This window comes from Setaria viridis, chromosome 5, assembly GCF_005286985.2.
Source record: "Setaria viridis chromosome 5, Setaria_viridis_v4.0, whole genome shotgun sequence".
NCBI classification, from domain to species: domain Eukaryota; kingdom Viridiplantae; phylum Streptophyta; class Magnoliopsida; order Poales; family Poaceae; genus Setaria; species Setaria viridis.
In genome coordinates, this window is record NC_048267.2 from 1,773,887 (window position 1) to 1,784,704 (window position 10,818).

Below are 10,818 nucleotides of genomic sequence, written 5' to 3' on the forward strand. Positions count from 1 at the left end.
GTAACGGTAGGATTTTGCCGAATTATACATGTGAGAGACGAGACGAGGGACGCATGAAAAAAACAAGAGGTTAGTTGGCCCAAGAGTCACCTCATTGAGCCGTCGTTTTGGCATCTAGCACTGGCTATGTTTGCATGATCTCATCTCTAAAAAAAGTGATGAATCGAGCCGCTCGATTGGATTGGCCACCAAGAACAATCATATCTCCTCTCCTGCGAGGCTGTTGGTAGAGAGGAAAAATTTGCTCACCAAAAAACCTAAATCCTTTTCACCAACTTCTTAGAGTTTTGCTTTCTCGATTGATTGCGAAACTCTGACTTTTTTTTTAAATACTATCAAGAACAAAAAATTGTAGAAACAGAAACCCTGATGCCACCTCTGGAACGCCTACTAATTTCTTAGTGAGAGATACGTTACAGAAAAGTCTCTTTTAATTAAAAAATACGTTGTACAATGTACTCTACCGCTCTCTGACTCTTCCTCTCAAAAGAAAGCACGTAGCCTGACTGACATTGCAGAAAGCAGCACTTGAGTACTGCTCGTACTGACTGCCCACGCACACGTATGCCGGTATGGCAAGAAATTTACTCAGTACGTAGGCATCGCAGAGACGGCGTACGCGTGCATCGAGCCCCCAGATCGGCGGCGTCACGCCGGGGTCGGTGCTGGTGCTGCCCGGAGGAGCCAGCTCGAGCCATGCCTGCCGCCGAGGCCCGGGAGCTGCCGCGGCCGTTCCTGGCGCGGTGGGCCCCGCCCCGCGTACCATTTCGGATTGGAATTCCGACGCCTCCTTTCGGTTTCCCTTTTCCTTCCTCCAGATTATTAAAGCCACCTCCGTTGCCTACAGAGAGAGAGAGAGAGAGGAGGGAGCAAGGCAAAGCAGCCAACGACCAGAGAGGCAGAGGGAGACGAAGCTCTTGAGAGAATCGCGAGAGAGAAAGAAGAGGAAGGAAGATGATGGAACAGGAGGAGGCGTGCTCGTCTTCGTCGTCCCTGACGCTGAGGCAGTGCAGGATTTGCCATGACGAGGAGGACGGCCGCCGCTCCAGCATGGAGTCGCCCTGCGCGTGCTCCGGCTCCCTCAAGGTACGCGCGCATGGATAGCTTTCCTTGTTCGCGAGCTGATGCTCTGTTGTATCCCATGGCTTCTCTTGACTTCACGACGAGGTTTTCCTGTGCCTGATGGCCAATCTCTGAATGATGTGTGCTCTATCTTGTGGCTGCAGTACGCTCACAGGGGATGCGTGCAGAGATGGTGCGACGAGAAGGGGAGCACCCTCTGCGAGATTTGCCTCCAGGTTGGTTCGCACAGCTGATCGATCATCACCCGGCCTTACTGCTCCGTTCCGTCTTCATCTCCGATCCTTCTGCGATTCTGCTGCCGCGTTCGCTGAAACTCCACTGTTTTATCCATGAGAGTTTCACCCTCCCTGCCTGGACCATGCTGCCTGCAATTTGTTTTCTAAAGAAGAACAATTCAATTCAAACAGAGCTTTCCTCCTCCTTCCCCATGAAGAGCTTTTTGCCTGAATGACATGGGCGATGCTTTCGTAAAGGCTATAGCTAGAGATTTCTTTGATGCTAAACCGAGCGATTCTACTCTACCTTGCTGATCACATCATGCAAGTGCCTTTTTTATTTTTTGGGTTTGCAGCGCAAAGTATTGTACTTTTCTCAGAGTCCAAGTAATCAAACCTGCACTGCATAGCATAGGACTTTCCGTGGTATTGCCTTTGTTTAACAGCTCCGTGTTTTACTGTCTGCCAGAATTTCGAGCCTGGCTACACCGTTCCTCCCAAGAAACCTGCTGATGTCGCGGTCACCATCAGGTAACTCCCCTTCTCACACTGTCACACACGCATTGGTAACTGGGCGTTTGTATTGATACGCGCATTAAAATACTGCCATCACAAACTCACCAACGAATGCGTCCACTGCTGAACACCATTCTGGCCATTTCTTTGCTGGCACCCTCATCTGAACCACGTGGTCAAGTATGAGGGGGTGCTATCTGGCTCAGTTGCTGGCCAACCTATCTTTATCTTCAATTGATTGATTAATTGCCAGACACTTAGACGACCAACCACCAGAGCCATTGATACTTGATCGCATACCACCACCAGCAAATCTCCAAGATGGCTGTCTGTCCACGGCATGCATCCCAGGCCCCTCATCCTCATGCCAGCCACTGCATTCTGATCTGATCTGAAACCCGAATGCATTCTGATCTGACAAACAGTATACTCAACGCCCCCCTGATCATTATCCAAACAAGAGAACAAGCATTCCAATCAAACAGTTGCCGTGACCCGGCACATTCCATTCTGGCAGCTGTCGGGTGGCATCTTCCCTGTTCTTCAGAACATGCGTTCGGATTTTAGAACAGGGGGGGCTGGGGCCTGGGTGGCTGCCAGGTGGGTCCGGCCCAGCTGTACGTTCGTTAGGCAAGCTGAGCCAACCACCGGGTCCCAATCATTCCTTCCCGGCATGAGATGGCAAGATAAAGAATGCAAATGCCCTTGCACTGTCGCTGCACGTCTGCTGTACAGCTCTCCAACCGTGTCCTGCACAGCTGCACTGTTGCCAAAGGAGTCAAACCGTCCGTTCATCAATAGTAGTTGCAGCACGGCCAATCATGCATTTGCAATCGCAATGTGATAGAGATAGAGAAGAGGGGTGGCATCAGGGTCAAAAAAAAAAAGAAAAATTAGCCGAATCTGTTGAGCTCAGCTGGTCAGCAACGACCGATTCATCAGTAGTGGTAAAGTTACCAGCTAACCACCTCGCACGGTGGCTGACCTGTGGTACGCGTGGTGTGCAGAGAGAGCCTGGAGGTGCCCAGGCTGAACTACGAGCCGGAGGAGCAGGAGGTCGAGGACGCGGCGGTGGTCGGCGCCGGCGACCCGGAGTACGCCGAGTGCGCCCGCGCAGCCGGCAGGAGCGCGTCCTGGTGCCGCTCGGTGGCCGTCACGGTACGGGGCCGACAGGAAACCGAAATCACATTGTTATCAGAGGTTTTGATTGACTTGTGCACAACTCTGAAATCTGCCTGTCTGCATGCAGTTCACGGTCGTGCTGCTGCTGAGGCACCTGGTCACCGTGGCGACGGTCGGAGCGGCGAACCAGTTCGCCTTTAGCCTCCTGACGGTGAGCACTCCTGCTCGAACTGTCAAAAAAAGGGAAAATCTGAACATCACGCAGAGAAGTTTTCTGCGATCGACTGTTAACATTTTTCCCTTCCTTGCTTGGCTTCGAAGGTGTACTTGCTGCGGGCGAGTGGGATCTTGCTGCCGTTCTACGTCGTCATGAGGCTCATCTCCGTGATCCAGCATGGCCAGCGCCAGTACCGCCTGCAGCTGCTCCAGGTTGGTTGATTGCCTGATTGCCACCTCTGAACATCGTATCGGGCTGTCCTGCTGGAGGGACGCAGCGGTTGACTGAACAAGTGCTGTGGTTCCCTGAACTTTTTCTTGCTTATCATCTTACCTGAATCTGAATGTTGCTGGTGCAGGAGCAGAGGAGGCAGGCGTTGAGATTGGTTCGGCGGCAGGGTCAGGGTCAGGGACAGCAGCAGCAACAGCATGTCGTCCTGGTTCGCTGAGGAAGGAGGCGGCATTCATCAAGTGTTTGTATATCTTGGTACTACAAGGTTGTAAAATGTACTGGTACCTGGTTCTTCAGGGGGGTTCCAGTTTTTGTACATCATTTGCGATCTGACTCTGTCCAGCCTGCGTCAATTTGCCGTCGCATCTGCGAAATCTGAAAAATGCTCAAAAGTGAAAATCTGTGAAGCCTGAGTCTATCTCCCCCTTGTTCACGAATTCTGATGTACTGGTGTCCTGCTACCACCGCAGAATGTAAATAAGAGCACGACAGTGATCCTGCATGGATCATTATTCCCCCCTTCAAAGGGAGGACCACGAATGTGGTTTCGCACAAACAAGAAACAGGGGAACTTGTTTATGTAAAACTCATTTGTCTGACTGTTACAACCAGTTTCGGCAACCTGATTAACAAGTCAACCACCAACTCAAGCAATCGAAGCTATTCGATCTCAAGTTGCAAGGATCTACGTTGCTTACTGAAAGTGCAATGAATTTCAGCTGTTCTTCCACTATGACTCTATGAGGTGAGTGAGTCGGATCGGGAGACAATGCAGAGGACCACCACTACCAATCCACGATGGAGTATGGAGCCACACAGCTAGATCTCGGATCAAAAGGCGTGCGACATGTAAACGTATGGTCCACGAGGCTTACTGAAAGAGTGATTCTTCAATTTGTGTAATAGCATGGAGGGTGATAGTGATACATACATCTGACAAAGTGCAGAGATGATAACATGGCGTTAATTTCTAAAGCAATGAACGTACTGGCAGAGTTTCCTCAAGGTCAGGCCCTGCCTGGCTAGTGTGTGCAGCGTGCAGGCCAAACCAAATTTGGTGCCCGTCGCTAACCAAGACGTTGAGGTCCTGCATGCGCATGACCATGGCACATGCAGATTTATTTCACGTCAACTTATATCTACAGGGCAAACAGATGCATGTACCTGGCGCCAAGTTTTGAAAGAAAATGCCCGATTTGCACAACGGAAACAGTGCTTTCACTGTCAGCATGTCGTTTGCTCCTGCGGTCCTGCCTCTGATCTGATCCATCATCGTGTCCGTGCGTGAAGAGCATCGGATTTGTCCGAGAATTCCAGGATTTTCTTTTTATTTTCAGTGCCGTGACTGACCTATACATCGAACGGAAGATAGAATGGCCAAGCGTCACACGGCCCAACACGCGCACGCTAGACCCGACGCAGCTGCTTCGTCCTCGTCTCCGACCGTCACCGCGACGCCCCCGCCCCGTCGGCTTCCCTTCGTCTCCGGCGGCGGACATAGCTGCGCGTCAGCGTGACGGACTGGCTAATGGTGCAGCGCTCGTGGGCCACGAGAAGACCCGCACGCAGATGAGGCCCGGCGCCCACGACGAGAGAAGCCCATGTTGTTGTGTGGTACTGGAGACAGCCCAACCAATCAATATGCAGCCCGCGCGCCTCGGCCTCCTTGGAAGGCTCGCGTAGTAGAATACTATAATACGCCCACCCCCGCGCCACGCGCCCGAGTGTGGAAAGCCCTGGAAGCGCCACCGCCGTGTCCACGCACGCGCGCCCCGGTGCGCCCGCCACGACCACGGACACGTGCCGGGCCTCGTACACGCGTCCCGCACGACCGCCTCGCGGCAATAAACCCGGCGCCCTCGCCGCGGACGTCCGGCACTTCCCTCGTCTCAGTTCGTGCGCCGAGCAGTAGAGCGCCGCCGAGGAGAGCAACAGCTAGAAGCTAGGAAAGCGAGAAGGCGAGGTCGAGAAGATGAGCCGGCTGGACACCCGGACGCTCAAGGACGAGCTGACGAACATGGACAGGCGGCCGCTGCTGGACCTGGGCCACCCGCTCCTCAACCGCGTCGCCGACAGCTTCATCCGAGCCGCCGGGGTCGGGGCGGCAAGGGCCGTCTCCAGGGAGGCCTACTTCGTCACCGTCGAAGGTCTCTCAGGGGACTCGGCCGGGCTCGACCCCGACGGCGGCAAGAGGAGCCATTTCTCCAGCATCAGGGGCGACGATAGCCAGAAGTCGCTCGACGCGGTGGTGAGTGTGAGCCAAAAAGAAAAAAAAAAGAAAAGAAACTGTTGAGATCTATTACGCTTGGTCATTCCTTCTCACACTGATTACTCACTGCTCAACTTGCGCAGGTAAAAACGGCTGGCAAGGAGGCCTTCCAGTGGGGTGCGTGTCCATTACAAACAATTTCCAATGGCGATTCTAATTGTTTTCCTCCTGATGTTTTTATTTTGACTGACATGCAGGGCTGGCAGCTGGAGTCTACTCTGGGCTGACGTACGGCCTGAGGGAGGCCAGGGGTTGCCATGACTGGGTTAGTAGTGCCATCTCCCAACTAAATGAACTCATGATGCAAAGCATATAACTTTCACCAACTGTCCAAAGAACACAGAAGTAACCCAACTGTTGATTCTGCTCTCTTATCTCCTGCAGAAGAACAGCGCCATCGCAGGTGCAATCGCTGGTGCGGCCGTGGCGCTGACCGGGGACGCTGGCGGCCACTCCGACAAGCTTGTCCATTTCGCCATCACCGGCGCCGCGCTGTCCAGCGCCGCCAGCCTGCTCTCCGGCGTATTCTGAGCCTGCTAGGGGCGGCTCCGGACACGGGTTGGTTGTCCGGTTAGGTTCTCGAGGGTTTTAGCATAAAAAGTTGCATTGCAGCTCACCGACGTCCATCAAAATGTGTAATCGTAGATCCGTGTCAGCTTCCTGCAGCAAGTCTGGTACTCTGCAGTTCCAATGTAATGGTTGCCCCGCTTTATGTGTTTCCAAGACATTCTGAATTACCCTCGGCTTTTATTCGCAGTCGCAGTAATCTTCTAAGTTGATACTTGTGAACCACCTATCCATCCTTGTGCTTCGACAACGTTTGAAAACTTCTCAAAGTTTTGAGACGCCGTCCAAGAAAGGTGGAAGATACTGTGGCATGGTAGCTGAACTTTACCATCCCTGTTAGAATGAGAACAAATGTGAGAGCAATGTACCTTCTCAATTTGCTATGAGAAAGGTGGTGGGCTAATTTGATGGATGATGCACCGTCACGGTCCCATTGGGCTAGTAACTCTGCCTACAACCGAGTAACTGATTGCCGATCTCATTTCTGTTGCGTTGCTTTGAGAGATTGGACGCATATATGCTGCTTCGCAACGCCTCTACAGCAGGTGCAAAAGACTTGTGTGCACGCTTCTTTGCAAGCATTTCCTTTTTTTTTTCTTTTGAAGAAAATCCAGTATAGCCTAGCTAACAAGTCCATGAGAAAAGTGACATGATGGTTAAAAAAACAGGACCCAACGGACGTATTTACTAGAATAAGTTGTGCTAGCGTACAACAAACTACATCACAACTTGTTCTCCACACTGCAAAATTCTGCCGCTTTTTCCCAACTATAAACAAGCCTCAAATAAAGAGCAAACCATCTTTAAAGTAGCAGCACGGGCGAAGCAATTTCACGCACAAATGAAAAGAAGATTGATATATTGGCCAAGAAACCTGCAAGCAAAGAAAACTTCACGTCAAAACACAAAAGCCCAACGCTAAGTTGCAATTTAGAACAATCCTAAGGCTAATGTACAAGGTGCAACAATTTGGAAGGTGTTTTGTGCCGACATATGAAGAATGAGATCTTTGATTCTTAGGTCACCCACTAAAGTTCAGCACCTATCATATCGGATGTTTAGGTCACCCACTAAAGTTCAGCACCTATCACATCGGATGTTTAATACTAATCGGATGTTTAATACTAATTAGGAGTATTAAACATAGGCTAATTACAAAACTAATTGCACAGATGGAGTCTAATTCGCGAGACAAATCTATTAAGCCTAATTAGTCCATGATTTGACAATGTGGTGCTACAGTAACCATTGCTAATGATGGATTAATTAGGCTTAATAGATTCGTCTCGCGAATTAGTCCAAGGGTTTTGCAATTAGTTTTATAATTAGCTCATGTTTAGTCCTCCTAATCAGCATACGAACATCGCATCCGAACATCTGACGTGACATTGCTAAAGTTTAGCACCTAGTATCAAACACCTCTTATAATTTCAGGTTTATGTTGTGTAACGCCGGAGAGAATGCTATGCGAAAACTTGGTACTCAATTGTTTGCAGAAGAAAACTAATTCATAGCAATGTAAAATGCGACCGACACGACATGTAGTTCCCAATTTACTACCTCCAAGTATAGGCTAAGTCCACATAACCCCTAAACAATAAAACGGTTCATTTAACCCCTGCATTTGATAAACCAGATCAAAACACACCTTTTAACACATACTTAAACCAGTTTGCTGAGTTGGCTCGTTTACAAGCTGGTTTTGCGAAGGATTGATACTTCAGCAGCCTACGTGGCACTCAGGTTTCCAGATCACCCCCTCCCATGTCAACACATCATTTTACCCGTCCCCGTGTCCCGCCCATCCCTCTCTCTGGTTCCGCCGCCGCCTGCTGCAGGGCGCTCGGTCTCCCAGTCCCAGTAGCTTGCTCCCAGTTCCGGCAGTCCGTGGCTCCGTGACCCTGCGCGGCCCTGGCCATGCACCGCCCTTGCCTGCTGTGTGGCACAAGGGCTCCTTCATGGCACTCCTGCGCCTCCACGCCGCACACGATCCTACCTCGCAGTGGAGCACGGACAATGAGACGCTTCAGTGTCGGACTGAGGCTGATTTAAAGCGCTGGTGCCACCGTTGGCTGTAAGCATGAGGCAATGCACATCGCTGACCACAAAGTGCGTATGATTCCTCCACCCTATGCCTAAGGTGTTCGATGAATTGCAGCAACGAGAAGGATGTGATCCACGGCAATTAAGCAGCAATTTAGGCATCATGGGGTAACTCCCCTCCCCTCCCCTCCCCTCGCGTCGCCCCTCCCAGGCGACTCGGGGGGGCGACCCGCACGTCGCCGCCGGCCTCCCCCCACCGGGCCTCGCCGGCCGTTGCCGCTGTGGGCGGCGGCGGCGGCCCCGCTCTCCTCTCCTCCTCTCCTCTCCTCTCCTCCTCTCCTCTCCACCCCTTCCCTCTCCACCCGCTCCGACCATTCCTGGCACTCCTCGCTGGCTGGTGCCGCTCCCCCCAGCTTTAGTACTCCTCGCTGGCTGGTGCCGCTCCCCCTAGCTTTAGTCGGATCTTCGGCCGCCGGGCTCGGATCTGCGCTTCCCTAGTATGGATCTTTGACTTCCGGGCCCGAGGCTTCCGTCTCTGACTGCTGTCGGGGGAGGGGGGGGGCGCCGCCTGTGGCCGCTTTGGCCTGAGCGGGGGGCGTCGCCCACGGTTGGCTGCAGGCTGGGGGTGGGGAGGCCTCTCCCCTCCCTCGCTCCGCCTCTTCGACCCCCTGGCCCGCCGGATCTAGCCGTTGGGGGTGTTGCGGTGTGCCCGGATGCCCCTGCCATCGGGTGTGTGTGTGGTGGTCTGCCTTCGTCTCGTAACCAAGATCACCAAGATCTTCAGGTGAAAGCCCTGCCCGGTGTTGTGTTGGGTCAACAACGACTGCGCCTCCGAGCGTCATTCCCCTCCTCAGAGGCGTTGTTGTGAAGTCTCGGGAGACATCGCTCTTCCGCCCTGCCGCTGCCTTGCTGTTGATGTGTTCCACCTGTGCTTTCACTGCTTTGGCCGCCGCCCTTTGTATGGTTGCCGCCAATGTTGGTGGTCCCATCCCATCATGGTGTGCTTGGGGGTGGGGTCGAGGCGAAAGCCTCTACCTGCTTGCGGGCCAATGATGGCAATGCCCTTGGGCGTCATTTTCCTTCTTGGAGGTATAATTCGTTTGCCCCTTCCTCCTCGGAGTCCCCCAAAGCTAGTCGGTGTGGTTCACCCTCTGTAGCTGCCTTCGCTTTATTTTACACAATGTCACTTTGGTTGCCCAGGTCGTGGTGGATGCTTTGCCTCCTGTTGTGTTGTTGTAGATGGTGATTGTTCTGGGTGAATGCTTTGTCACCCTTTGTGTTGGTTGGGTGGACTTTGTGCCACCGCTGTTTGGTCCGGGCAGATGGTTTGCCGTTGTCGTTCTTCTACCCTGGCGGATGCTTTGCCGCCATTCTTCTACTCTGGCGGAAGCTTTACTGTTGTGGTCGTACTGTTCGGTGGATGCTTCGCCACCGCTTTGTGCTTGAAGCTTGCTCTCCTTCGGCATCTATGGCGACGGTGTATCCCTTTTGCAAGTTCAGTTCTTACGGTAGCCTTGTTAGGGTGGCAGGGTTGGGTGTGTCCTCTCCCTTCGTGCTTCTCCTACTGCCAGTTTGTTGTGGTCGCTGCTTCAGTCGCTTCTCGGCTATGAATTTGGTTGTACTTTTCTTCAGTGTTTCTCTGTTTTTAATCATTTGTGCTCGTGTTAGTCAAGATCCATTTGGCTACATTAAGTATTGTGTCTGTAAACTGCTTTATTCTTAATGAAATATGTGCTAAGGCACGGTCGTGAAAAAAAATTTAGGCACCATGCGATTCATCTACTAAGGAATCTCTTTCCGAAGGATGTGATCGGATACAGGATACCTGATTGGCCGCTAATCATTTGTATTGCTTCACACAAAGAGAGTGATTTGCGCTTTTCACTTGTATTCCATGTGTATGGATAGTAGAATTGTGTGTGCTTGCGTAATTTGTAATGAGCTAATGATCCATGATCATGTAATCAACATTGTGAAATGAGCTTGCGGTGCTTGTTTTTCCACTGAAGCAGTGGTGAAATGAAAATACGAATGATTTTTGCAACTTGCCCTACTGATTTATTGTACAACCAAATAATAAGGAACGTTACTTGCCTCTTACTTGCCCAGCGCAGCACAGGGACGGAGCATAGCTAGAGCCAGGTGCTGGCGTGCTGCGCAGGGGTTCGGACTGCCATGAGGTTAAGCTGCTAGGCGCCTCGCGGCAGGCGCCGGCGGAGCTGGGCGCAGGTGAATCCAGAGAGAGATGAGAGGGACACGGGACGGGTGAAATGCTGGATTGGTAGGTTAAGGAGTGATCTGGTCGACCTAAACTTAACTGACATGTAGACTGCTGATGTGCCAATCCTTGTCAACAAAATCAGCTTGTAAACCAACCAACTCATCTTGAAAGGTGTGTTTTGATCTTGTTTACCAAACACGGGGTTATGTAGACCCTTTTATTGTTTAGGGGTTATTTGGATCTAGCCTATACTTAGAGGTAGTAAATTGGACCTTTTCCTTCTACCAGAACTATTTACGTATTTGAGCCTTTTTACCCAGCCGACTGGCGCCTG

The 10,818-nt window shown here is 51.9% G+C and overlaps 2 protein-coding genes across 2 annotated transcripts; both read left to right on the forward strand.

The window, feature by feature from the left end:
* Positions 1-754: 754 nt before the first annotated feature.
* LOC117854564 (uncharacterized) lies at positions 755-3,802 on the forward strand. The gene is made up of 7 exons (XM_034736791.2): positions 755-1,086; positions 1,227-1,298; positions 1,768-1,829; positions 2,822-2,972; positions 3,064-3,147; positions 3,258-3,365; positions 3,512-3,802. The coding sequence occupies exons 1-7, from the start codon at positions 955-957 to the stop codon at positions 3,599-3,601; spliced, it is 699 nt and encodes a 232-aa protein (XP_034592682.1). The 5' UTR covers positions 755-954; the 3' UTR covers positions 3,602-3,802.
* A 145-nt stretch (positions 3,803-3,947) lies between these two features.
* LOC117858339 (outer envelope pore protein 16-2, chloroplastic) lies at positions 3,948-6,390 on the forward strand. Its single transcript, XM_034741393.2, has 4 exons — positions 3,948-5,632; positions 5,737-5,770; positions 5,851-5,918; positions 6,038-6,390. The coding sequence occupies exons 1-4, from the start codon at positions 5,357-5,359 to the stop codon at positions 6,182-6,184; spliced, it is 525 nt and encodes a 174-aa protein (XP_034597284.1). The 5' UTR covers positions 3,948-5,356; the 3' UTR covers positions 6,185-6,390.
* Positions 6,391-10,818: the final 4,428 nt, after the last annotated feature.

Coding starts and splice junctions, on each gene's coding strand:
- LOC117858339 (XM_034741393.2), top strand. CDS start 5,357: ATGAGCCGGCTGGACACCCGGACGCTCAAGGACGAGCTGACGAACATG. Junction 5,771..5,850: donor CAAGGAGGCCTTCCAGTGGG/GTGCGTGTCCAT, acceptor ACTGACATGCAG/GGCTGGCAGCTGGAGTCTAC. Junction 5,919..6,037: donor CCAGGGGTTGCCATGACTGG/GTTAGTAGTGCC, acceptor TATCTCCTGCAG/AAGAACAGCGCCATCGCAGG.
- LOC117854564 (XM_034736791.2), top strand. CDS start 955: ATGATGGAACAGGAGGAGGCGTGCTCGTCTTCGTCGTCCCTGACGCTG. Junction 2,973..3,063: donor GCCGCTCGGTGGCCGTCACG/GTACGGGGCCGA, acceptor GTCTGCATGCAG/TTCACGGTCGTGCTGCTGCT. Junction 3,148..3,257: donor TCGCCTTTAGCCTCCTGACG/GTGAGCACTCCT, acceptor TTGGCTTCGAAG/GTGTACTTGCTGCGGGCGAG.